This window comes from Mastigoproctus giganteus, chromosome 4, assembly GCF_048544385.1.
Source record: "Mastigoproctus giganteus isolate SK-2022 chromosome 4, ASM4854438v1, whole genome shotgun sequence".
Taxonomy (NCBI): domain Eukaryota; kingdom Metazoa; phylum Arthropoda; class Arachnida; order Uropygi; family Thelyphonidae; genus Mastigoproctus; species Mastigoproctus giganteus.
Genome location: NC_143578.1, coordinates 23,384,575 through 23,411,583, shown reverse-complemented (window position 1 = coordinate 23,411,583; position 27,009 = coordinate 23,384,575). Strand labels below are relative to the sequence as shown.

The following is a 27,009-nucleotide window of genomic DNA, read 5'->3' as shown; positions in this document are numbered from 1 at the left end:
GCAATTTGATCTTCCATATGTAGACAGCAAACCGAACCACCCACTTGGAGAAGACTTTGAGTGACCTGACTGATGAACACGATGCTCTCAAACATATGCATGAGACCTACAAAAGCAAGGTACTGATATAATTAACCCCACCAACTGTACCAATCTCACCAGTAGAGCACATTTAGCATTTGCTTTGTTTGACTACCATATATTTTATTTATAACAAAGGAGTATTTCCTCCCCTAATTTCCCTTGGTTACTCACATGGATGGTTTTTTTTGAGTCTACACCTATTTTATTTCATGCATGCCTAATATTTTATTTACCATAACTGCAACTTTACTGCTATTTAACAATGTTTATGTTGTTCCCTGCAGAAAGTTCTGCTTGCCTAATATTATTACATTGTGATTCGAGTTGTTTTATATATTTAGTAGTATGTGATTACTGATTTAATATGATTAGCATTTGCTAATGGCCTTTTATTTCTTAGAAGCTAGATGCCTGAACTCATGGGATGTTAGAAGCTTGGAATATCTTGCATGTTTTGCCCACTTATATACAGTCTACACACACACATTGCACATTGTTTAGTTTTAAATCTGGAGTACAGTTCTCAGTGGATTATGTTTAGACAGTATTGCTTTTTAAGCATGTTTCCTCACCTTTCAGAGGAATGCAGTTATACGGATTTAAGGATATTATAATGCAAATATAGTCATGGGAAGTGTCTTATTTTAAGCTCCAGTTCACAGCATATGAAATTGAAATTTAAACATCCCAAGTTGCATGATTTATTCATAGCTTTGCATTACCTTGCATGAATGAATACATTAACCATCAGTTTTGATAGATATGTTTTTCAATATTTACTCTCTTTTTAAATATAAATTTAATATTTTTTACATGCACTGTTTTACATGTGTTTTATTTATGAATAATTTTAATATTAAGGAGCACGTTTCACATAAAGGCAGAAAAGCTTTAAAACACAATTGGTTGACCTTAACAGTGTATATATCTGTGGCTGCACTACTTCTAAAATAATTTTGATTGTTTTATAAATGTAATACTCAATAAAATAAAGCATTAACTGTTTGAAGCATATTTATAGGATCAAATTTTTGAAGCTCTTGCTGCATTTCAGCACGATGCATCAAAGAGTTAAAGTTGCCACAAAAACTTTTAGCGCAGTTATATTGTGGATTTGGCATGGTTTGGAATGAACATAGTGAAATACTAATTCAGATTATTTTAATGATATTTAATTGAAATTTATTCATTTTAAGAGTATTGGTTTGTCCAGAACTTCAGGAAGTGCATGATGTTTTGACATTTATTCATGCAGCATTACATGCATGAGAAGGCATAGTTGTGGTCAGAAAATGTTTTTGACTGCATTTACAGTTTTCTAAATTTTGTAAATGTCTTCTTTAGTGCCCTTCACAATTAGATTTTCTTTATTTTTTAAGCTGTATATGTAATTGCACCAGTTCTGAAACAGAAGACTTGATTGAGGGCAAGCAGAGATTTATACAGGGTATCCATAAAGTCCTTGTGCACTTTAAAATGCAATAATGTAGGTTCTACATGAGATAAAAACAATATGTAAATGCATCGGGAAGGTAATTTATTCTAGTTTTTAGATTATGTAATCATAAGATTGTTTAAGATTCAACATAACCTCCATAATTACTGATAAAAAGTGTAGTGCGATTTTGAAATTCCATTAACACAGTCTCCAGTTGTGTTTCAGTTATGACATTAATTGCATTTGTGATCCTGTCATGGAGATCATTTAAAGAGTGAAGTTTTGATGAGTAAACCACAATTTTAACATTCCCCATTAAAAAGTCCAGTAGGAACAAATTGGGTGAACAAGCTAGCTAAGCAATTGGCCCACCTCTGCTGATCCATCTGCTTGGGAAAACTTCAGTTTAAAAATTGTCAAACATTCTGAGTGAAGTGGCAGGGTACTGAAAATCTAGCAATCTTGCTGAAAAACTATTAGTTTCAATTCTTAATTGTCTTAGTTCAGGAAGGGAAAAAATCTCATAGCATTGCAAGATAACTCTCACCATTAACTGTTGTTTCTTCAAAAAGGAAAGGACCAATTATTTGTGTGTTCCTCAGGGCACACCAGGTATTGACTTTAGGGGAATCGATTTCACAAGAAGCCTGTACCCAGTTTTCTTGTGGTTTCTCTGTCTCCTTAATGTGACAGTTCTGGTGACTAACCTTGCCACTAATGCGATGCTGTTTTCTGTGTTTTCATTAAAATTTATGCCAGAAAGGAAATCTTGCATGGCAGTCCTCTTCCAGCAACATTTGATGTGCTTGAATCTTGTAAGGTTGCTTGTGTAATTTCACTCTTAAGAATTTTGTGCACTGTTACTTTAAAAACAGAGTTTTCCAGAGATGCCTTTCTTAGTGATTTTCATGGGTTTTGCCGAAAAGCTTCCTCGACAGATGCCACTGTCTCATCTTTTAATCTGGGCCTCCCCATTTTTTGCTTATCATTAATGGAACTACTTTCTTTAAACTTCTTCATTCTGTTTGAAATTGAATTTCTGTAAAGTGCTTCCTTTGCATAATGTATTGTAAATTTTCTAACTGCTGTAGAAACTTACTCTGCTAACAAGAGGAAACAGTTTGTTTTATTTCTTTTGAAACCATCTCTTGTGTGATAGATCATCTGAAAAAGTTAAAAAAAAAACAGAGTAAATTAATTATTTTTATGTATAAAAACTAGAGTAAATTATCTTTCCAATGCATTTTACAGATTGATTTTATTTCTTATGTACACCTAAGTTTTGCATTTTTAAAGTGCACAAGGACTTTATGGAAACCTTGTATAGATGATGAAAGTTATGCTGTAATATGACAAAATGCAATTTAATGTGGATATTTTCTAATAGAATGTTTTAATGTTGCATGCATGATATTAGTAAATTCATTTAGATTTTTTTAACAAGACATAACCTTTCAATACTGCAAAACAAAAGATGTGGAATGTAGCTTGAGTCTCAGTGTTTACCTTACATTAAATTAACTAATTACATTTTTTAACTGTGGTTGATAGATAAAAAAAAATGTTCATGAAACATTTAAAAAAGTGAAAAGTTGCAATATATCCTACCTGTATGGATAAATACAGGTAGAATACATTGCAGGATAAAAGATAACTTACCATACATCTTTTGAGATGAATGAAAAATTGTCATAGTTCAATGAGGATTGAGAATTGCCCCCATTCTTTAATGAATGTTTTTCCTCTAGGATTTCATTATTTTCTCAATATATATTTATCATATATAAATAAGTTCTTAGTAAACAAATAGAGTTATCTGAATATGCCAAATAGCATTATCAGAATATCTGGTATTATATGATATCAGTGGCATACAGACCAGTAGTGTGCATTGAATGAAAGTTTATACTTCCTTTAAAATCTCTACAGTAAATAATAAGGGATATAGTTAAAGGCATACTAAAGTTGAAGCAGCAGTCAAAATCTACATAGTTAGACATAACAGTAATAAGCTATAGCCACCTTGATTTATCAAATTCATCATATATCTTTGATTTTTAAAAGAAAGAAATGCTTGAAAAATGAAGATTTCTGAAATCCTTTAGAAAGCTGCATAAGTGATGAATCATTTTCAAAGTCTGAACCTTATCAAAATTTCCTCTTTATTACATAATCATGGACAACAGTTTGATCAATTAACAGCAACTGTTTCTTGATTCTTGTTTACATAATTTCAGATTCTCTAACAAGTCTTCTCTATCTTCTAAGAATTCTCTAACAAGTCTTCTCTATCTTCTAAGAATTCTCTAACAAGTCTTATTATTGCACCATTGCTCTTTCCTGACTTGGTGACTGAAGAACTTCATTAGTGATTAATTAATAATAGTATAATGTACTCACTGTGCTGCATAATAACATTTGGAATGCATCTCTCTTATAGGGATTAAGTTATGGAGCAGTTTATCATTTTACAGTGAAACTAGTTGTACATATTGAAATATCAGATACTGAAATGTTTGCATGTTTTATCTATATAAATATAACCATGACTTATTACACCCATATGGAACCACTATTTCCATATTTACACATTAATTTTGGTAGGCATTTGTGTTGGATCATGATATTTCTGCATATTAATCATCACAGTCTAGATTATATTTCATAATGCTCATGTTTAATGAATATGAGTGTCAAAATGTATTGCAAGGTAGCCTTAACTGAAAATTTTGAAATATTGCATAGAGAAGTTTCCACTTAATCCAGAGGTTCACATTATTTAACTTATAAACTTTATACATATATAATCAAAAGTACCTTGTTTGATATGCCTCATTATTTGATATAATCATGAAGTTTAAATTTAACTTTAAGAGAAAATGGAATTGCATTATTATTTCTCTTCATAATACTGTATGTTTAGGTTTTGTCTATATTACGAATTGTCAAGTATAAAGATCTGTATCACTGTTACTGAAAATAACATCAATATAAGTGCTTTTAAAGTTTTTGTTTTTATTATTATTTTTTAAATCCATCAATTATTGTGTTTGAAGTTTTTGTACTTCTTAAAATTTTAAAAACACATTCTTTATTTGCATATACTAGACAAGCTCAATGTTTGATGAGAAAGATAGCTATGTTTCTCATCTAGAAGGAAGAATAAGTGTGTTAGAAAAAAGGCTTAATGACAGTGCCTTAACAGGTGATGAAAGAGTTGAAGCTCTTATAGCAGAGGTAATATTCTTAATTTTTTTAAATTCACTAATGCTGTTTTTATTTTAATACATGAATTAATAATTTTTTACAGGTAATATTTCCGATAAAAAATATGCATATTTAGGATAGAATTTAAAATTAAACTTTAAATATCAGCAGACCTAAAGGCATCTAATGAGGGCTGTAGCTAGTCAATCTCAGCCAGTGGGAGTAGTTTCCCTATGAGTTATTCCATGTTTTTCAGCTCATAAAGTGTAAATTGGCTCATGAAAGAACATACACACTTGTACAAACATAATACACACAGTACAATATGGTCTTAGTATATAAATAATAGTAAGGATCTTCAAGCTTCCACATGAATAATAATGCATACATTATTACATCAAAATCCTTCTTTAATAATTTTCTATAGAAAAGCAATGGCTAATGATTAGTAGTGTTATATTTAGCAGATTTTAATTATAATGCTAAATTACAAAAATTGTGTTAGCAAATACATAAGTATACTATAACTTCTAAGTGTTAAATATATGCTCATTTGTAGCATTTGAGTTGGTATTCGTTATATGTTCAGAAAAATCTAAGTGTTGGTTTTTACATTGAGTTCATTGATAATATTTTTATTCAAATTTCTGCTCTTGTGTTTTAATTGACAGCTTTTAAATGGAAAATGTGGCTATTTGTTTTTTTTTTCTCTCTCTCTTTCTTTCTCCCTCCCCTCACTAGTATATTTAACTTTATAAAATGAATATTCAGTTATATTTTCTAGGTTGCCAAATATAACTGTAACTATAGTTACAATTATAAGTTCATTTCTTAAAGTTAGTGGCTTAAATGAAGCATATCTTCACTTCCATTTGAATCTGAGGCACTTTTGTATACAGGTAGTTCCCGACTTTACGAGTTAATTTGTTCCTAGCATGCACTTGTGTGGGAATTTATTTCCCATAGACCTAATGTTAAAAATAGGGGTTACGTTATCAACAATGAAATTAGTTATATAATTAGTTTATGTTTAAACAATGATTGATTTATCCAAAGAAATGAAAACTTAGCCTGTAAAATCAAGCAAATTATAGTAATAGAGAAATTATTTATGATTTACAAATGTTAAAGAACATTTATTCTTCATCATCATCATCATCGACTAAATGCACACTCATTGATCACTCATTGTTGGCTCGGCATTCATTGGTTTGTTGCACAAGGAGTCGTCTTCTTCAGAAATGCTTAGTCATTTATTTACAAGAGGATCTTTTCTTTTCTTTTTAAATTTCAATAGCATGCATAAGCTTTTTTTAACGGAACGCACAAATTGCAACTAACATGATTTGCGTGGAGTAACAAGTTTACAAGCTTAAAAAAAAAAAAAGGAATGAAGAGAAGATTCTGAAAATTTATTTATGTTTTTTGTACAATTGAAGATTTCAGTAAAGGTGAAACACATAGCACCATAACCACATTTCATCATAATGTAAAAAATTCCAGCTATTGGTATTTTTGCAAATGCAATAACATCAAGTTTACTACCCATTTTAATCATTATTATTAGCCATATGGTGCAAGGAAGCCTGAGGCTTATGTTGCACCAGCCAAAAAAAATTTTCTGAGTTATACCCTGTGAGAGAGAGAGAGAGAGAGAGAGAGAGAAAAGGAAATCACCAAGAAAAAGAATGATGATATCCAGCTGAGGATCCTGGGTGTGCCAAGCCCATACTCACCAGATGTGAGCCCCTGGGGTTAATTGCTTGCAGTAACAGAAAAGCCCAATAAACTGGAAAGTGCAAATTGTTTTATGGTCGTGACCTCCAGAAATGTGCTTTAGAAAAATATCACAAAGCCATTCAAAATTGGTTCTTATAACAGAACATATGATAATGATGAAAGTGTAGTACATTTAATAATTTGAATTGGTAACTATTACAATTTACACTGTAAAAATAACCTTTTAGAGAGTTATATAGCAAAAATTTCAACTTCTGAGGTTGTGGAACGAATTACCAAAAAACGATGTGTTATTGGGTTCACGTTACAATATTTTCATGATGCGATGGTATCTCTGGAATGGATTAATATCGTAAAGTGGGGTGCACTGTATTGTATAGCTATGTGCGTGGTTTGAAATGCAGTATTTATGAATGTTTAACATTCAATTTTTGCAGTTAATATTTTTGATTTTGTTGATTCTTGAAAAAAAAAAAAAAAAAAAACTCATAAACCTGGGAACTCATAAAGTGGGAACTGCCTGTACTTGTTTTTGATGTTTAAATTTCATGATTGTATTGCACTATTTAGTATTAGTGTTATCCATGTAGTGCAAGGAAACCACTGGCTTTTACTACATTAGCCAAAAATAAATAAATAAAAATAGAAAAATAAATAAAAAATAGAAAAATTTTAAAAAAGAAAATAAGCAACCTATGTATTTCTCTTCTCATGTAGGTAATTATCCAGCTGACCTTTAAAATTCCCTAAGCTCTCAGCCTTAATAACCCACAGAGATAACTTATTCCAGTAATTAACAATTCACTGGCTAAAAGGAAACTTCCTACAGTCCAGTCTAAATCTCTCTCTCCCCCCCCCCCCACTTAATATGAATCTAAGACGGTTTCCTCCACAATTTCGATCGCTTAAATTTGCCATTCACTACTGAATTGTCAGGTAATTGTTTAATTTATTGAACAGGACAGTATTATGCTAGTTCTGTACTTGGGATCTTAAATCCATTTATAACATTTTCTTTATGATAAAATTCATTTTATGCGAATGTAGGTATAGACCAGTTTGGTAGTTAATACCCATGGTTATCATATAGATAGTGCATCTCTTTCTTTAGACATGTTTGCCAGAAAGCTACTCACCACATTTCTCTTTTTGTTGCATAGTAAAATATGGAGTGTTGTGCTGCTCTTAAAGGCCCTTAGATATAATATTTACTAATGAAAACACTCAAAACCATTTAACAGTTTAGCATTTATTTTACAAAATCCATACACACCACACGGATATTTGGAGAATGTATTTACTGTGAAATTACAGTATCTTAAATTGTTGCTATTTTTTTTTTTTTTTTTTTATGTAATGATCAATAATCAGTAGCCTGCACTTGCACAAAATTGTAAGATAATTATCTTTTCTGACCTAAAAACAAGCATTAATCATTTCCTATTTATACAATGTTAATCCTTGGTATTTGTGAATTCTCTCTATTGCATTTGTTGTAAATATTTTTTTTTTTTTTTTTTTACTTTTTGGCTGATGAATATACATGAAAAATTATCTGAGACCCACAAAGTTTGAATGTGTAGGACAAATTTTCATTATTATAATTGTAAAAAATATGTTTAAAAAAAGCCATTGTAAAAAATGAGCAGGTAGTATAAATACATGTGTTAAAAGTATGCCTATAGAAAAGATAGTCTTTTCATAAAGTAAACTTGATCTTTCTTTTTGGTCTCTTATAACAGGTTGCTTCAGTGTTCCATTACAAATCAGCAGCTCCTCATAATTGATGGGATGCCTAGCTTCCTACCACTATGGCAGCAATAACCATCAAAACTGCACATTACAAATAAATGGCATCATATTTTTTAAATGAGAAATGCTGTTTATTTGTAGCGCAACACTGAGGCTTCTGTTTGTAAATGAATGATTGGTAATCCTTAAAAAAAAAAAAAAAAAAAATCAGGAATATTGTTATTCTCCAGTTGCAGCATTTGTAGATTATTTTTTGCATGAGTTATGAGTTATGTAAAAAGGATGTAAAGATTGGCCATCACTCCTTACAAGCTCTTGATATCTGCAACACCATTGTGCATTGTTCATTCAGAATTATTGCAAGATAGCACTATTAGGCCAGTGTATAAATTCCATGCTTTTGCTAGTTCATCATTGTTTCTAGTTAACATAATTTCCCCTTTGATGAAAATTTCATTATTCAGGTTAAGTTCATTCACATATTAATGGGTATTAGAAGGAATTCTAGTGTCATATGGCATTAACAACATATTTTGTGACATGTAATTTGACATATTTTATGACATGTAATTTGATATATTTTATGGCATGCCATAAAATAATGTCATATTGCATGCTCTTCTTGTATAGGATACTATACTTATCCATGCACCAAATTATCTTCCCCAGGTATTATTGAATTTGTTTAATTTTTAATTGAAGCAATTTTTTTCAAGTATCATTCACACATTTATTGATATTATATTATATATATATTTTTATGAAAACCCCAAACACGAGAGGTATTAGAACCTATAGTACTTAGTACCATTCTTGGGTTAAAGGTTGAGAAGACGAAAGAAGATATTTGCTGACATTAGACTTGAACTTCTGTAGACTGTAATTTTCAGGAAATATGTATGAAGGAAGGTTGTTCCAGAAAATGCCAGGAACAACAGATGAATTTGAATAAATAAACGAGGAAAATGAAAAGTTGGTTCTGTGAGTTTGAAGTTGGACAGTAAATGGAGGTTGGCTGTTGGCAGCACGTGTTCGGACTGTTTTGAAAGAGAGAGTGGGAATTATAGAAGCAAATTCAGAAGAACAGTGCCCATGGAAGTATCTGTAGAAAAGGCATGCAGCAGAAACATTACATCTATGAGACAGTGAGTTGAGAGAGACTGTTAGAGAGGAGCCATTAATTAACCTAACTGCCCTCTTCTGAATGGAATCTATAAGCCTGAGAGAGGTTTGGAGGGTACTGCCCCTTATGTGGGAACAATGTTCCATGGTAGGGCAGATTTGTGATTTGTACAGATTGAACAGCTGTTTGGAAGAAAAGTAATGCTGAGAACGAAAGAGAAAACCAATTTTTTTTAGATGCACAGGAAGCAATATTTGTATTGTGCTTGTGCCAAGAGAGATTAGAAGAGAGGGTAATCCCCAAAAGAGATGACACTCCAATTTCTAGGCAAAGATCATTTTGTCTAGAAATCGGAGTGTCACGAAAGATAAGCATAGGAGCAGAAGAATCCTTTTTGCAAGATATAAGACAAGACTGAGTTTTAGAAAGATTGAAATCAACTAAGCTGTATTTGTCCCACTGTAGAATTACCTGCAGATCGGATTTAAGGAATTGGTAGCAGATATTGAGAAGTTGAAGCTGATTGAGCAGGGCAAGGTTTCTCAAAATGGAAATTGGAATGCAATGTGCTACCATTGGCAGAACTATGGATAGGATTTCCAGTCAATGGAAGAAGGTCATTAATATACAAGAGGAAAAGAGTGGGTGAAGGGGGACACCAGCATTAGTGGAGAAGTTAGAATACAGAGAGCCATCTACCGTCACGCTCAATGAGCGATCAGAGAGAAAATTGGATAACCAATTACAAAAAACAGTTGGCAAACCATAAGATGGAAGCTTGTTTAGAAGACTTTATGCCAAACACGATCAAAAGCCTTTGAGATGTCAAGAGCAACTGCTTGTGTTTCACCAAACTTTTCCATTGAATTTGTCCATAAATGGGTAACATAAGTCAGAATATCACCAGTGGATCGACACTGACCGAATCCATACTGGCGATCGTTGATCAGATGGAAGGTTTCTAGGTAGTTTAAGAGTTGGTGGCTAATTAATTTCTCCATTACTTTAGAAAGAGTAGAAGTAATTGCAATGGGACGATAATTGGATGGGAGGGATTTGTCACCCTTTTTAGAACTGGCTGGATATGAGCAAATTTCCAAGCAGAAGGAAAAACACCTTTGGAATAAGAAAGTGAAAAAAGGCTGAAAAGAACAGGAGTAAGTTCAGGGGCACAGGTTTTGAGAACAAGTGGAGAAATACCATCAGCACCTGGAGCTTTCTTAGCATCAAGGTTCGTCAAAATCCTTCTGATATTCTTTTGACAGAAGACCACAGAAGGCAATGAATGGAGCGTGTTGGGAATGGTAGGAGGTGTTTTACCAAGATTATTAATAGATGAGTTGGAAGAAAAATGGGATTCTAGCAGGTCAGCTTTATCCTTGGCTGAAGTGACAACAGAACCATCTGGTTTTGACAGAGGTGGGAGCAGATAGGGACAAAAGTTGCGGCCAATAGCTTTGGCCGCAACTTTTCCATTCCTACAAGAATAATTTCACTGACATGATCTGAGCAAACATTGACATCAGAAGTTTTGAAACAGTAATCTGACCAAGGAAAAGAAGAAAAGAAATCTTGCAGGTCATCCCATTTTGCATTTTTGTTATGCCAAACAACATGAGGTTGGGAATAGCCATGAGATAAAGGCTCCATTGGAGAAGAGACAATCACCAATTTGTGATCTGAGGTGCCTGAAGGACCACTCACTTTGATCTTGTAGTTAGAAGGGTTATTTGTGAGAAAAAGATCAAGGGTATTGCCTGTATAGTTAGGATTGTCCGGTATTCTTGTAGGTAAATGAACAATCTGTGCAAGGTCATTAGTAATTGCATATGCCTCAGCACCTTGATCAGCTAGGTCGGGAGCCAGCTAGAGTTGTGAACATTAAAATCACCAAGGAAAATTACCTCACTGTTAGGGAAGTTGGACTGGAGAAAGCCAAGTTGCAAAGAGAGGAAGTCAAAGAGCTCCAAGTGATTAGTGGACTTGGGAGAACGGTAGAGACAAAAGATGAATTTGACACAAGAGGTAGAGAGATTTTAAGCCAGAGAAGATCGAAAAGAGGATATTCTAAATTACCAAGTCTCTTACAGGGAATATCGGCACGGACATATGCACAAGTACCACCTTTGAGGCGAAAGGAATCATACAGTGAATAATTTGGGCAACTGAGATATGCAGTAGTTGAATCAACAGATAACTGAGATTCTGTCAGAAAATGTACATGGGGTTTGTTAGACTGCAAGTGGAAATGGATATTGTTGAGATTAGAACTGAGACCACATATATTTGTGAAATGAACTAGGAAGTGTTTGGGAGGTTTATATCTTTTTGCAGATAAGTTTACTGTATTAGTTTGGAAATTCATGGTGTATTCAATAGTAAGAAAAAGTGAGGGAGAGACATGCTGTATGAAGTAATGAAATTTTTGGATATGGCGTACACATGGTAAGAATATACCCAGATCCTTGACATAACGTGGCCTCGACAATGCCCCCCCCCAATACACACTACTTGTACTCCCTCCAGTCACTATCTGGCAGAGTAGAGGCATTAAGATTACCAGTAGGTTCAGTCCGGTGTACTAACTAGTTGCTGGCCTGCGAACACAGTTTTAGAGCTGTACCCTCAAAATGTAAGGAAGATTGGATCTCATCATGATGTCCATCATAACCTCAAAAGTCATCCGTCATACTGCATGATTGGGAAGGGTTGACTGGGACTTAGCATGATGCGAGTCGTCTACCCCCTAGTATTGCCTTGTAACACAGAGGGGCGGCATTTCTCCATGTGGTGTGGGCGCCACACCTCGACCCCTGCTTACATTGGTTCACATCAGGGTGGTCACCCACTGCGTGCTTGTGCATGGAGGTTATACCCGGGATTACTAACAGTCCCACCATCGTGAAGGTGCAAGCAGAGGATTTGGCTGTCACAGACCGTCCGGACTTCGCCGAAATTGGGTCCACTTGACTTCAATGTCACCCGAATATCAGTTCCATCAGCATTTTAGACACCCAGGTAGCAAGTACAGCTTATCTGGCATATCTGAGAGAATGTCTGTGGCGGCCTCAAGGACCGATATTATTAATATTCCTAACACATTGTGGCAACTTTGCAATATCTTGATCTGAACTTCAAAAAATTGAGGTTTCAGCTGCCATCAGTTGATACCAGTAGGAGATGGTCCATGCTAAAGCAAGTGCCCAAAATTTTGTTGGATCTGTTTTTTTTTTTTTTTTTTTTTTATGTGAACCCCAAACACGAGAGGTATTAGAACCTATAGTACTATAGTGTAATGCCAAACAACACGAGTTTGGGAATAGCCATGAGATAAAGGTTCCATTGGAGAAGAGACAATCACCAAGTTGTGATCTGATGTGCCTAAAGGACCTCTCACTTCGACCGTGTACTTAGAAGGGTTGTTTGTGAGAAAAAGATCAAGCGTATTGGCTGTATGATTCGGATTGTCCGGTATTCTTGTAGGTAAATGAACAATCTGTGCTAGGTCATTAGTAATTGCAAAAGCCTCAGCATCTCGACCTGCTGGGTCGGTGTGACTAGAAAACGGAAGCCAGCTGGAGTTGTGAACATTAAAATCACCAAGGAAAATTACCTCACTATTAGGAAAGTTGGACTGGAGAAAGTCAAGTTGCAACGAGAGGAAGTCAAAGAGCTCCAAGTGATTAGTGGACTTGGGAGAACGGTAGAGACAACAGATGAATTTGACACAATGAGGTAGAGAGATTTTAAGCCAGAGAAGATCAAAGAGAGGAGATTCCAAATTGCCAAGTCTCTGACAGGGAATATCAGAACGGACATATGCACAATTACCACCTTTGAGGCGAAAGGAATCATACAGCGAATAATTTGGGCATCTGAGATGAGCAGTAGTTGAATCAACCGATAACTTAGATTCTGTCAGAAAAAGTACATGTGGTTTGGCAGACTGCAAGTGGAAATGGACATCGTTTAGATTAGAATTGAGACCACGTATATTTGTGAAATGAATTAGGAAGTCCTTGGGAGGTTTAGATCTTTTCGCAGATAAGCTTGTTCTATTAGTTTGACAATTCATGGTGTATTCAATAGTAAGAAAAAGTGGGTGGGACATGCTGTATGAAGTAATGAAATTTTTGGATATGGCATACATGTGGTAAGAATATACCCAGATCCTTGACATAACGTGGCCTCGACAATGCTCCCCGCATACACACTACTCAAACTCCCTCCAGTCACTATCTGGCAGAGTAGAGGTAGCAAGATTATACACTAGCTGATCCGGAAGCCTCCTAGAGAGTTACCAATAGGTTCGGTCCGGTGTACTAACGAGCGGCCGGCCTGCGAAAACCGTTTTAGAGCTGTACCCTCGAAATGTAAGGAATATTGGATCTCGCCACGACGTTCATCATAACCTCAAAAGTCATCAATCATACTGCATGATGGAAGAGATAGGGAAGGGTTGACCGGAACTTAGCTCTAGAGACTAAACATGGGTTCCACCACTTCAAGCCTCCAATAAGCAAAGTGGTGGTATTTCACCGGTTGATGAGAGTCATCTACCACCTAGTACTGCCTGGTAACATAGAGGGGCGGCGTTCCTCCATGTGGTGTGGGTGCCACACCTCGACCCCTGCTTACGTTGGTTCACACCTGGGTGGTCACCCACCATGTGCTTGTGCATGGAGGTTATACCCAGGATTACTAACAGTCCCACCATCGTGAAGGTGCAAGCAGAGGATTTGGCTGTCACAGACCGTCCGGACTTCGCCGAAATTGGGTCCACTTGACTTGAGTGTCACCCGAATATCAGTTCCATCAGCGTTTTAGACTCCCAGGTAGCAAGTACAGCTTGTCTGGCATATCTGAGAGAATGTCTGTGACAACCTCAAGGACTGTTGGGGAAAATCTCTGGTTAATTAGCCGTGTTAACAACTACTATTGTGAGATTTATGCAGACTTCATTGTCTGTATGTTGTAATTGAAGATCTTTAATAAAACACGCCTGCGTGCTCTGGATTCATAATTTATTTATTTTTGTTACACAGAGCATTAAAACTATGATAAATGAATTAGCTTTCGGCTGGGTGGCAGCCTTCATCAGATTAAAATACTTTGAATGGCAGTTAGAATAGAGATGCACTGCCAGGATGGTACGTGAGACACGTGGTTAATTGTTTGTTGATGTTTGTGGCTGTGACGTATGGTGGTGACGTGGCCAGCGTTTGTCTATGGACAGAATTACTGTTTCTGTGATGGGGTTAAGTTGACAACCACTGTTCCTGTTCAACGAGGTATCCGAGCATTTTATACTTAACGATTCCAACCAGGTGCGCCTTAGGTAATGGTGGGACTTGTCTACAACCACGACATCGCGGTGTGGGTCGATGTCGTGGTGGGTTGTCCAGACATGCTCGGCAATAGCTGAGTGTTCTACATCCGCCAAACGGATCGCCCTTTTATGTTCTGAGAGGCGTTTCTCGAGACGACGACCAGTCTCTCCAAAGTAGCAGCTCGTGCAGTCACGGCAAGAGATGCGATAGACCACACCACTCTGTAGAAGGGTGGGGACAGGTGTTTTTATGTTGGAAAGGAGAGAACGCAGTTTCTTGCCTGGGAGTTGGATGCACTTCACCCCATGCGATCTTAGGATTCTACCGATCTGCTGTGACAGGTTGGGGTAGTATGGGATGAATGCCCTCGTGGAAGACTCGTCACTGTTGGCGTTGCTGTTGGTCGTCACGTTGTCGCGTGCTTGTAGATCACATCTGTTAAGGACATCGATGGGGTAGCCACACCTCGTAAGGTCTACTTTGACTCTGGTGATCTCTTTGCGCCTTTCATCTGCAGAGCTGGAGTGTGTCCAGGCGCGAGTTAGCAAGGTTCGGGCGGTTGAGAGGAGGTGGCCCCGTGTGTGTGCTGACTGGAAGTTGGTAAATTGGCCAGCACACATAGGCTTACGATAAACCGTCGTCTTCAAGCATGTGTCTTCGCGCCGGACAAGTGTATCTAGGTATGGTATAGAGTTGTTCGACTCCAGCTCAACCGTGAATTTTATGAAGGGCGACAGTGAGTTGAGGTGGGTTAGGAGTCGCTGACTTGAGTCTCTAGGGATCACTACGAACACATCGTCTACGTAGCGACACCAAAAGGCGATGTGATCCGGTGCGTGTGTAAACGCACGTCCCTCTAACTCCTCCATCACGATGTTTGCTGTGACCGAGCTGACAGGGGAACCCATGGCTGTGCCATGTATCTGCTGGTAGATTGAACCATTAAACATGATTGCACCCCCTGTTAAGCACAGTCTGAGGGCGGCGGAAATGTCATCAGGCGTCAGCTTAGTTCTGTCGCTGAGGGTTCCATCATTGTCCAAGAGTTGTTTTGCGCAAGAGATGGCAAGTTCCACAGGGATGGAGGTAAAGAGTGATACGACATCGAACGATGCCATGACTTGATCTTGCGAGATGGATATAGTGCGGATCCTTTCTATGAACTCAACACTGTTGGAGACGGTGTAGGTGGTCTTGCCAACTAGAGGAGAAAGAAGTCTCGAGACAAATTTAGACAGCTCGTAAGTCGGTGATCCACAGCAGGATACAATAGGTCTTAGTGGCGTGCCTTCTTTGTGCACTTTCGGTTTTTCCCTTGCTTCAGCCAAGTGTTGGTGAGGATATATCACACAGTCAACCCGTAATCACCTCCGTGCCTCCGGGTGTCAGATCCCACGGTTTTACGGCCTGCCGAAAGTGCACAAAGAAGGCACGCCACTAAGACCTATTGTATCCTGCTGTGGATCACCGACTTACGAGCTGTCTAAATTTGTCTCGAGACTTCTTTCTCCTCTAGTTGGCAAGACCACCTACACCATCTCCAACAGTGTTGAGTTCATAGAAAGGATCCGCACTATATTCATCTCGCAAGATCAAGTCATGGCATCGTTCGATGTCGTATCACTCTTTACCTCCATCCCTGTGGAACTTGCCATCTCTTGCGCAAAACAACTCTTGGACAATGATGGAACCCTCAGCGACAGAACTAAGCTGACGCCTGATGACATTTCCGCCGCCCTCAGACTGTGCTTAACAGGGGGTGCAATCATGTTTAATGGTTCAATCTACCAGCAGATACATGGCACAGCCATGGGTTCCCCTGTCAGCTCGGTCACAGCAAACATCGTGATGGAGGAGTTAGAGGGACGTGCGTTTACACACGCACCGGATCACATCGCCTTTTGGTGTCGCTACGTAGACGATGTGTTCGTAGTGATCCCTAGAGACTCAAGTCAGCGACTCCTAACCCACCTCAACTCACTGTCGCCCTTCATAAAATTCACGGTTGAGCTGGAGTCGAACAACTCTATACCATACCTAGATACACTTGTCCGGCGCGAAGACACATGCTTGAAGACGACGGTTTATCGTAAGCCTATGTGTGCTGGCCAATTTACCAACTTCCAGTCAGCACACACACGGGGCCACCTCCTCTCAACCGCCCGAACCTTGCTAACTCGCGCCTGGACACACTCCAGCTCTGCAGATGAAAGGCGCAAAGAGATCACCAGAGTCAAAGTAGACCTTACGAGGTGTGGCTACCCCATCGATGTCCTTAACAGATGTGATCTACAAGCACGCGACAACGTGACGACCAACAGCAACGCCAACAGTGACGAGTCTTCCACGAGGGCATTCATCCCATACTACCCCAACCTGTCACAGCAGATTGGTAGAATCCTAAGATCGCATGGGGTGAAGTGCATCCAACTCCCAGGCAAGAAACTGCGTTCTCTCCTTTCCAACATAAAAACACCTGTCCCCACCCTTCTACAGAGTGGTGTGGTCTATCGCATCTCTTGCCGTGACTGCACGAGCTGCTACTTTGGAGAGACTGGTCGTCGTCTCGAGAAACACCTCTCAGAACATAAAAGGGCGATCCGTTTGGCGGATGTAGAACACTCAGCTATTGCCGAGCATGTCTGGACAACCCACCACGACATCGACCCACACCGCGATGTCGTGGTTGTAGACAAGTCCCACCATTACCTAAGGCGCACCTGGTTGGAATCGTTAAGTATAAAATGCTCGGATACCTCGTTGAACAGGAACAGTGGTTGTCAACTTAACCCCATCACAGAAACAGTAATTCTGTCCATAGACAAACGCTGGCCACGTCACCACCATACGTCACAGCCACAAACATCAACAAACAATTAACCACGTGTCTCACGTACCATCCTGGCAGTGCATCTCTATTCTAACTGCCATTCAAAGTATTTTAATCTGATGAAGGCTGCCACCCAGCCGAAAGCTAATTCATTTATCATAGTTTTAATGCTCTGTGTAACAAAAATAAATAAATAATGAAGATCTTTGATCAAACTCATTTTTAGTTTGATCAAAGTTGAAAGTTTATGCTCTGATATGATTTGTGATCAAAGTACAATCTTTTTACATAGATAGTGCTAAACATCTGTAGAGAAATATCCTATTCTTGCTGTCACAGTGAAGTACTGAAACATACAATAGCAGATTAGTTATACAGTCTTTTTTGATCACCCTGAAAGCATCACCTTAGTTATGATTACAGATGATTGACAACATAACCGGGAGTTAGAACTAAGAAGAATCATGAAAAAAAAAAAGGGAAAAAAAGCCATTATGATTAGGATAGTATAAAATATTGGCACTTAGATTTGATGCAATGACTGTGTGGAATTAATTGATTTGCAGTATTGTACTTTGACAGGGCCACCTTTAACAATGAAACTTCCAGACAATGAAAATGAATTAACACTTATAGAAAAATCAAAGGATGTTCCAGTGGTTAAAATTGCACAATTTTTGAGATGTGCCCAAGCTGCTGAAAAATGTGTAAACTCGTGACTGAAACATCAAGTGCTATTAGTAGACAAGATATAATTAATGAATCTTTATGCACAAGACTTTGAATTAAAAAGCAAGTATCTTATCTTACAGTATACAGGACCTGAATTGCTCATATGGTTGGGTGGAAAAGCTGGACATGAGCAGCACTTAATCTCCTTGGTGAGTTTTGAATTGCTTCAGTGGTTAATTGTTGAAACAAGTGGAACTGCATGAAACTACATTAAACTGAACTATATTAAAAATTCATTGCACCATAAAGTAAATAGATCTACATTTTTTTGTGTGAGCAATGGTGAGTACGTATGCAGATCTATCCCTTTTTCATGATCATTTTAAGTACATTCAAATAATCTGCCATTTATGTATGAATTTTCTGATACATGCTGCCATCTCTTAGCTGTATCTGCAACTAATAGTCAGCATGGTTTTAATAGAAGACAGCATGAAAATAGTTTTGAAAATCAGAGGAGGACTTCACCTCTGTAATCCATTTTTGTTTTGGCTTCTGAAATTTTGAATCAGAAGGTTAAGAAGTAAAATTGAATAATATCCTCCACATAAATATATGTGGAGGATATTATTGTTATTGATATTATTTGACAGTGGCTTTCCTCTGATGTAAGAATTTATGGAAGGGTTAATATATTATATTCTTATTAATTTTTGTTAATGTTTTATTTTATTTATTTTTGTTTAATGTATGCTATAATTTTCATAGTGTTCCTTCTCTACTCCTTACATAATCTTAGTGATCTCTGCACTTTGCTCCTCAGTGAAGATGTGAAATATTAGCTTTCAAAAGTCCACCAAGGGTTAAGCCCTGGTATTGTGATATTTATGAAATTCTACTCTCTTAGCACACACCTTTAGTGGTGATGCTAGCATTCCTGTTGGAATGGATTTGACTAGGTGTGTACAAGTGATGTTATTTTATTCCTGTTTGAGAATAATCTTCAGAATTGTTGGTTGTTGAAGTCTGTCTTGATTGCATCATTATAAGATTCCTGATTCTGAGTGGGATTCATGATCATTAACTATGCCAGCTTTGGCAGATTCCACATATTACTGGAGTGTTCTTCCTACATTCCTGTACAATTTGCACTCCATGCACTATGGCATTGTCATATTGAAGTATTATGGTATTAGTACTGGTGTGGGACCATTTATCCGGCTACTCAGTAACCTGAGGGTTGCCAGATAGGGGGTTTCCCTGGAATTTGGGTAGCCAGGTCTAAAATGCATAAAAAACAGAAGAAGAAATGCAAAAAAAATAAAATATGAATATTTATTGAGCTGAGTTGATTCATATCAATTACATGGCATCATCAGAAGAAATATGTTGAGTTTTGGGAAGATGTAGTTGATGGGATAGACACACCAGAAGTTGAAGGCTGAGATTCAGCCATAGATGCTGTACATGTGCCTCTTTAGTTTACCTTGGAAGCCAGTTTTTGAAATATATCCTTTAAACTAAGTTGTTTAATATATTTTGGGCTTTCTTTTATAAGCAATTCTTGAATTTTATAAAGAGACATTATGTGATGATCTGTAGCAAAACTCCTCTGTTCCATTCCCCGAATCAGTTCTTTGACAAGGCTTATCATTCTTTCAATACAGATTTTTTTTTTTTTTTTCTTCAACAGTATCATCATCCTCGTCATCACTCTCGTTATCTTCATTTTCATTCATTACCATGTCACAGATTTCACTGTCTGTTAGTCTGAGGGTAACTGCAGCATCATCATCAATATGGAGGCACCCTTCCACTTCATCATAATCCAACAGCTGGGCCTCAGGACATGACAAACCTTTAGAAAAATTCATCAAGTCATTTATAATTTTCTTTTCTCTTGACACCCTAAGTATAATGAAATCGTGTTCCTGTTCATGATCATCATCAAAGACTAATCTAATTCTTTCCATTTTAGGAAGGATGTAGATTTGCTTGACCCTGTACAGAGAAGGGCAACAAGATTGGTGAGAGGAATGAAGGGATCCTCTTACCAGGAGAGGCTTAAGTTCTGCAAAATGCAGTGGCTGGAGACTAGGCACCTGTGTGGTGATCTGATTGAGGTGTATAAGGCCTAGAATGGGTTGAGCACGCTGAATTCTGATGGGATCCTTCCGCTTGTTCAGACTACGAACTTAAGGGGGCATAAATTCAAATTAAGAAAAGACAGATGTAGAATAGATGTGCGGAAATTTGCCTTTAGCCAGTGGGTGGTTAATTGCTGGAACAAACTTCCATCTGTTGTTGTGGAAGTTGATAGGTTAAATTTAAGGAGGAACTGGACAGGCATTTGGAGGGAATGGTGTGATATTTTTTTTTTTTTTTGGTTGATGCTGCATAAACTCATACACTTGCTTTCTTGCATCACATGCTAGTACTACTATAAATTATGCCAACCTGCCAACCATGTTTTAAAGTGTTTAAAACATAGTTGGCATAATTTATGGAAAGAATTGGTCTTTGATGATGATCATGAACAAGAACACTATTTCATTGGACTTAAGGTGTCTTCATCAACCCTGTCCCAGGCTTTTGCAGCAATCCTGATTACATCCTTGATATTAAAATCTTTTTGAAATGTCTTGTTTGATATTGCTGGTGCATATGTTGATAGTCGGTTGTCTCCTAATAGCAGATGAATATTTTTAGTTCATATTAAATGGGAAGCGATTGCAAATTCTCAGACTCGCAACTTCACAGACAACAAATTTTCTTTCAGTTGTCTATAAAATAGCATATAAAATTTCCATTTGGTGCTCCCTTACAAGGTTGTGTCCTGGGCACGTTCTCAGGTTGCTCTGCCCTTACTGTGGCTTTGTATATATACAGTATATGTACTTGTGCATATGTCCATTCTGATATTCCCTGTCAGAGACTTGGTAATTTGGAATCTCCCCTTTTCGATCTTCTCTGGCTTAAAATCTCTCTACGTCATTCTGTCAAATTCATCTGTTGTCTCTACCGTTCTTCCAACTCCACTAATCACTTGGAGCTCTTTGACTTCCTCTCTTTGCAACTTGACTTTCTCGAGTCCAACTTTCCTAACAGTGAAGGAATTTTCCTTGGTGATTTTAATGTTCAACTCCAGCTGGCTTCCGTTTTCTAGTCACACTGACCTAACTGGTCAAGATGCTGTGGCTTTTGCAATTACTAATGACCTTGAACAGATTGTTCATTTATCTACAAGGATACTGGACAATCCTAACTATACAGCCAACACACTTCATCTTTTTCTCACAAACAACCCTTCTAAGTACACGGTCAAAGTGAGTGGTCCTTTAGGCACCTCAGATCACAACTTGGTGATTCTCTTCTCCAATGGAGCCTTTATCTCATGGCTATTCCCAACCTCATATTGTTTGGCATTACAAGAATGCAAAATGGGATGACCTGCAAGATTTCTTTTCCTTGGTCAGATTATTGTTTCAAAACTTCTGATGTCAATGTTTGCTCAGATCGTGTCAGTGAAATTATTCTTGTAGGAATGGAATTCTTTATTTCACACCCCACTTTAAAATCTTGTCCTTTATCTAAACCTTCGTTTTCCAATAAATTTGCTAAGGCCATTCAAGAGAAGAACATTGCATATCGTAATTGGCTTGTTTCCAATTCTTCAGTTTTATTTTCTGCCTACACCAAAGATCTCAATAATTGTAAAACAGTTATTAATCAGTCCAAACTAGATTTTTAACAGACTAAGAGTAGAAAACTTGCTTCTTGCCCTAATGGTAGCCGAGCATTCTGGTCTCTTGCAAAGATATTGGCCGCAACTTTTGCCCACCTCTGTTTTGTAGAGACGGGATACACTTAAACAAAGGTAGTGCAAAAGTTTTTGCCAGTATTATTGAGGATACCTTAAAGGTTCAGGGAAACTGCTAGTTAGGGGGGATGTGGGTAATACTGACACGCGTTTATCTGATAATATTGGTCAATGTAACTCTTGCACATACCTTAAGAGTTCTTATCTGTTACCCCAACTGGACGTATTATCTAGATGTTCTGGGGGCAAAGACGTTCCACATGAGCGGGTAGCTAATATCAGGGAAGAGAGCCTAAAAAACTTCAAGGGTTGTGTTAGGGTTGTTAAATATACAAGAACAGTAAATCTTAATTGTTTATACAGTAACGTTAGAAGTGTCGTCAATAAAATGAGCGAATTCGAACTGCTGGTTAAAACAAGTAACGCGGACATGATAGGGCTTACAGAGACGTGGTGCCACCCGGAAATTGGAGATGATGAGTTTAAGTATGGCTTGTATAATGTATTTAGGAAGGATAGAGTAGATAGAAGGGGTGGTGGGGTAATGCTTCTTATCAGAAGCAGCCTGAGTGCGACGATAGCTTTCCTGGATTCAGACATTTCACATGCTAGTATAGAGTCTGTATGGTGTGAGATAGTTGGAAACAAAGGTATAATGCGAGTAGGAGTAATCTACACACCAGGTGATTGTGAAGATTATGACAAAAGCCTCTACATTGCAAATGGAATGGGCATGTAAGCGTCAGTGCCTTATTATTGGCGATTTCAATTTGCCTCTAATTGATTGGAGTAAATGGGAAGGAAACTCGACATGGGGAACAAAATTTTTAAATCAACTAGATGACTTATTTGTATCAACATGTCAGGGAAAGTACTAGAGAAAAGAATATCCTAGACCTCATCATCACACATGAATCAGATGACATAACAGGGCTGACAGTAGAGGAACCAGTAGCAGGAAGTGATCACGGAGTTCTACGGTGGATGATGACGAGAGAGGTAGCAGAAGTAAAAGGCAAAGGAATGGGTTTTAATTTCAGAAAAGGAAATTACGATGCCTTAAGGTACTACATGGCCTCTATTAACTGGGTAGATATCGCACAGAGAATGAATACATTTGAACTGTGGTATGCTTTTAAAACATTAATCACAGATGCCTTGAATGCGTATATACCATTAAAAAAATACTCCACGAGAAGGGTTCCAAGTTGGATGAATAGTGAAGTTGCCACATTACTTGAGCAGAAAAAGGTGGCATGGAAAGGTTACAGAGCAATAAAAAGTACTGAAGCCTATAACAGCTACAAGGTGATGTGTAATAGAGCCACAGAAAAGGTTCGACAGGCAAAGGCAGTTTATGAGAAATCACTAGCAAACAGAGCAAAGAGGGGGGGGGGATAAAGAATTCTTCACATATATAAATGCCAAGAAGAGCAAGACAAACCAGATCGGACCTTTACGTAAGGGAAAGGGGATAGTAATAAATACATCAGCTGCCGTTGCAGATGAACTCAACAGTTATTTTGCATCGATATTTACAAATGAAAAGCCTTTTGTGGCAATGGGAAATTGTGGGAGCGAAGTTGAAAAATATGTAATTAATGATATTGAAATTTCACAAAATTATTTAATGAAAAAACTTTCTAGCCTACAGACCAGTAAGGCTCCTGGAGTTGATGGAATATACCTTATAATCTTAAGAGAGGTGGCAAGCGAGTGCATTGAACCATTGAGGCTAATTATGCGAGCATCACTAGACTCTGGGGAGATTCCCTTGGATTGGAAAAGTGCAAATGTATCTCCCATACATAAGGGTGACTCTAAAAGTGAAGTTGAAAATTATCGACCTGTCAGTCTGACTTCAGTAGTAGGGAAAATCATGGAGGCAATGATCAAGGGTGGAATTCAGGATCATTTGGATCGAATTGAAATTCTCAAGGATACTCAGCATGGTTTTGTAAAGGGAAAATCATGTTTAACAAATCTGGTTCGCTATTTCGAAAGGGTCACTCACGAGCTGGATTTAGGGAATAATTTCGACATTGTTTATTTAGATTTCAGCAAAGCTTTTGACTCAGTCCCACATGAGCGGTTGCTTTATAAGCTGGAACAGGTTGGAATCACTGGGAAAATCCTTAGATGGATAGAAGGATGGCTTCAGGGCAGGAGGCAGAGGGTTGTGATAAATGGCTATTCCTCAGATTGGGTTGATGTAAGAAGTGGGGTTCCCCAAGGATCAGCATTAGGACCACTGTTTTTAATTTTCATAAACAACATTGATGAAGGGATAGAGGGTGTGATGTCTAAATTTGCAGATGATGTTAAAATTGGTAGAGTAGTTAATGATCACTGTCAAGCTGAGCTTCTTCAGAGAGACCTAGATAGACTTCAGGAATGGTCAGTAAAATGGCAGCTGTGCTTTAATCCAACAAAGTGTAAGGTATTACACCTGGGAAACAGTAATCCCAAAAAAACTTATTCACTTGGTGGAGTTCAACTAAACCCAGTACTGGAGGAAAGGGACTTGGGTGTTACGATACGGTCAGACATGAAATTCTCTGAGCATTGTAAACAGGTTGCAAGGAAGGCCCATGGTGTCCTATCGATGATCTATCGAACTTTTGCAAGTAGAGATAGGGATGTGATAATCCCATTATGTAAGGCTTATGTTAGACCACATTTGGAATACTGTGTTCAAGTATGGAGACCGCACCTAAAGAAAGACATCGAGCTTCTTGAAAGGGTGCAAAGAAGGGTAACTCACCTGGTGAGATCGGCTAAAGGGCGTCCTTATGAAGAAAGACTTCGAATACGTGGGTTACAGAGTTTGGAAACTAGACACTTTAGAGGAGATTTGATTGAGGTGTTTAAGGCTCTGAGAGGCATCAGTAAAATGAATGAGGACAAAATTTTCAAGATTATAAATGATGCTAGAACTAGGGGACATAAATTCAAGTTAAGGGGGGAAATGTTTAGATTGGACTGCAGGAAGTTTTATTTTAGCCAGCGAGTTATAAATTACTGGAATAAGTTGCCTTCATGGGTGGTAGAGGCCGACAGTTTGGGGAAATTCAAAGGTCATCTGGATAGTACTTTCGGGTAAGGGGAAGCGCATAGGATGATAAGTTTAATTTTTTTTTTTTTTTTTTTTAATTATTATTATTTAGTTTTTTTTGTTTTTTTTTTATCATTGTTTTGTTCGGATTTTTTTTTTTTTTTTGGCTGGTGCAGCATAAGCCATAGGCTTTCTTGCACCATGCGGCCGTTACTAATACTAAGACCAGTTGGTTCTGTTGTCACTTCAGTCAAGAGCCCTCATAAGATCTCGACTAGACTACGGAGCCCCAGTGTATAACTCAGCCAAACCGAGTGCCCTAAGGTGGCTTGATCCAGTGCACCACAGCGCTTTACGAACAGCTTTAGGAGCATATCGCACCTCACCAGTCCACAGCCTATATGCAGAGGCTCATGAACCACCACTACAACTCCGGAGACAAAACTTGTTGTTATACTACGCTGCAAAGATAAAATCAATACCTGACCACCCGACATGGACAATCCTACACGAACCAAGTTTGGAAAACTTATATAGAGCACATCCAAATGCTAACAAACCAGCAGGCATATATTTAAGAGACCTAATCCAGCAACGTAATTTAGATCTCAGTCAGATAGCAGTTTCTCCTAAAATTCCATATCCCCCTTGGGGTACCATTCAAACGATATGCGATCTCCATATGCATAAATGGAACAAGGATTCCCTACCTACACAAAATTTCAAACAATTACACGCAGCCCACAGAGACCAACATTGTAATTCTACCTTGATATACACAGATGGCTCCAAAACAGAAACCAAAGTAGGAATAGCAGCCAAATTCCCCAACACCATCATTTCCAAACTACTTCCAACTGAGTGCAGCATTTATACGGCAGAACTGGAAGCTGTACAACTAGCCATGAACCATATATGGCTAACCAACATCGCCAACAGTATAATATTTACAGATTCGTTCAATGCTCTGCAAGCCTTAAAGGATAACACCACAAATACCCATCCGACCGTATGTAAAATACATAACACGCTTTCAAAACTAGCAAAGCGAAAGCAGAACATAAGTTCCTGCTGGGTTCCCGGACATGTAGGAATAGATGGCAATGAACAGGCAGACCAAGCAGCAAAACAAGCAGAAAGCCCAATCAACAATAGCATAAAAATACCATACCTGGACTATAAAACTACAATTCGAAATAGTGGCGAAAAACAGTGGCAACAAAAATGGCAGGAACAGGCTGGTAACAAATTATTACAGATAAAACCGCTGTTACAACAATGGAAAACCAGTACAAGAACAAACAGACAAGAAGAAGTTATACTTAGCAGATTAAGAATAGGACACACCAATGTTACCCACTCCTATCTACTCCGAGCTGAATCTCCGCCGCAGTGCTCTGACTGTCACACAGTGCAAACGATCCAACATATTCTACTTGACTGCCCTAACTTTACACGACAGCGTCAGATTACCTTTAAATCCTTAAAAGGAATGGACACATTTTCATTACAAACAATATTGTCAGATAAATCTAATATATCCGAAGTCTTCCAGTTTCTCAAACGGATTAACTACTATAATTTGATATAAAATCATAACAAAAGACATCATTGAATAAGCCATAAATCATAAGTTTGGCGCATTATAGCCATAGAAGCTGATGCGCCAGTAAAACATCCAATCCAACCAACCAACTTCAGTCAAGGATAAAGCTGACTTACTAGCATCCCATTTTTCTTCCAACTCATCTATTAATGATCTTGGTAAAACACCCAACATTCCCAACGTGCTCCATTCATTGCCTTCAGTGTTCTTCTGGCAAAAGGATGTCAGAAGGATTTTGACGATTCTTGATGCAAAGAAAGCTCCAAGTCCTGATGGTATTTCTCCACTTGTTCTCAAAACCTGTGCTTCTGAACTTACTCCTGTTCTTTGCCGCCTTTTTTCACTTTCTTAT

The 27,009-nt window shown here is 37.7% G+C and overlaps 1 protein-coding gene across 1 annotated transcript in view; it reads left to right on the top strand.

Annotated features, from left to right (window-relative positions):
- The window catches only part of LOC150086470 (golgin subfamily A member 1-like), a 222,044-nt gene that overhangs the window by 108,513 nt on the left and 86,522 nt on the right, over nt 1–27,009 (top strand). The window contains exons 8-9 of the mRNA XM_090371410.1: nt 24–119; nt 4,631–4,759. Coding sequence (XP_090227536.1) covers nt 24–119; nt 4,631–4,759 — 225 coding nt within the window. The remainder of the gene's footprint in view (nt 1–23; nt 120–4,630; nt 4,760–27,009) is intronic.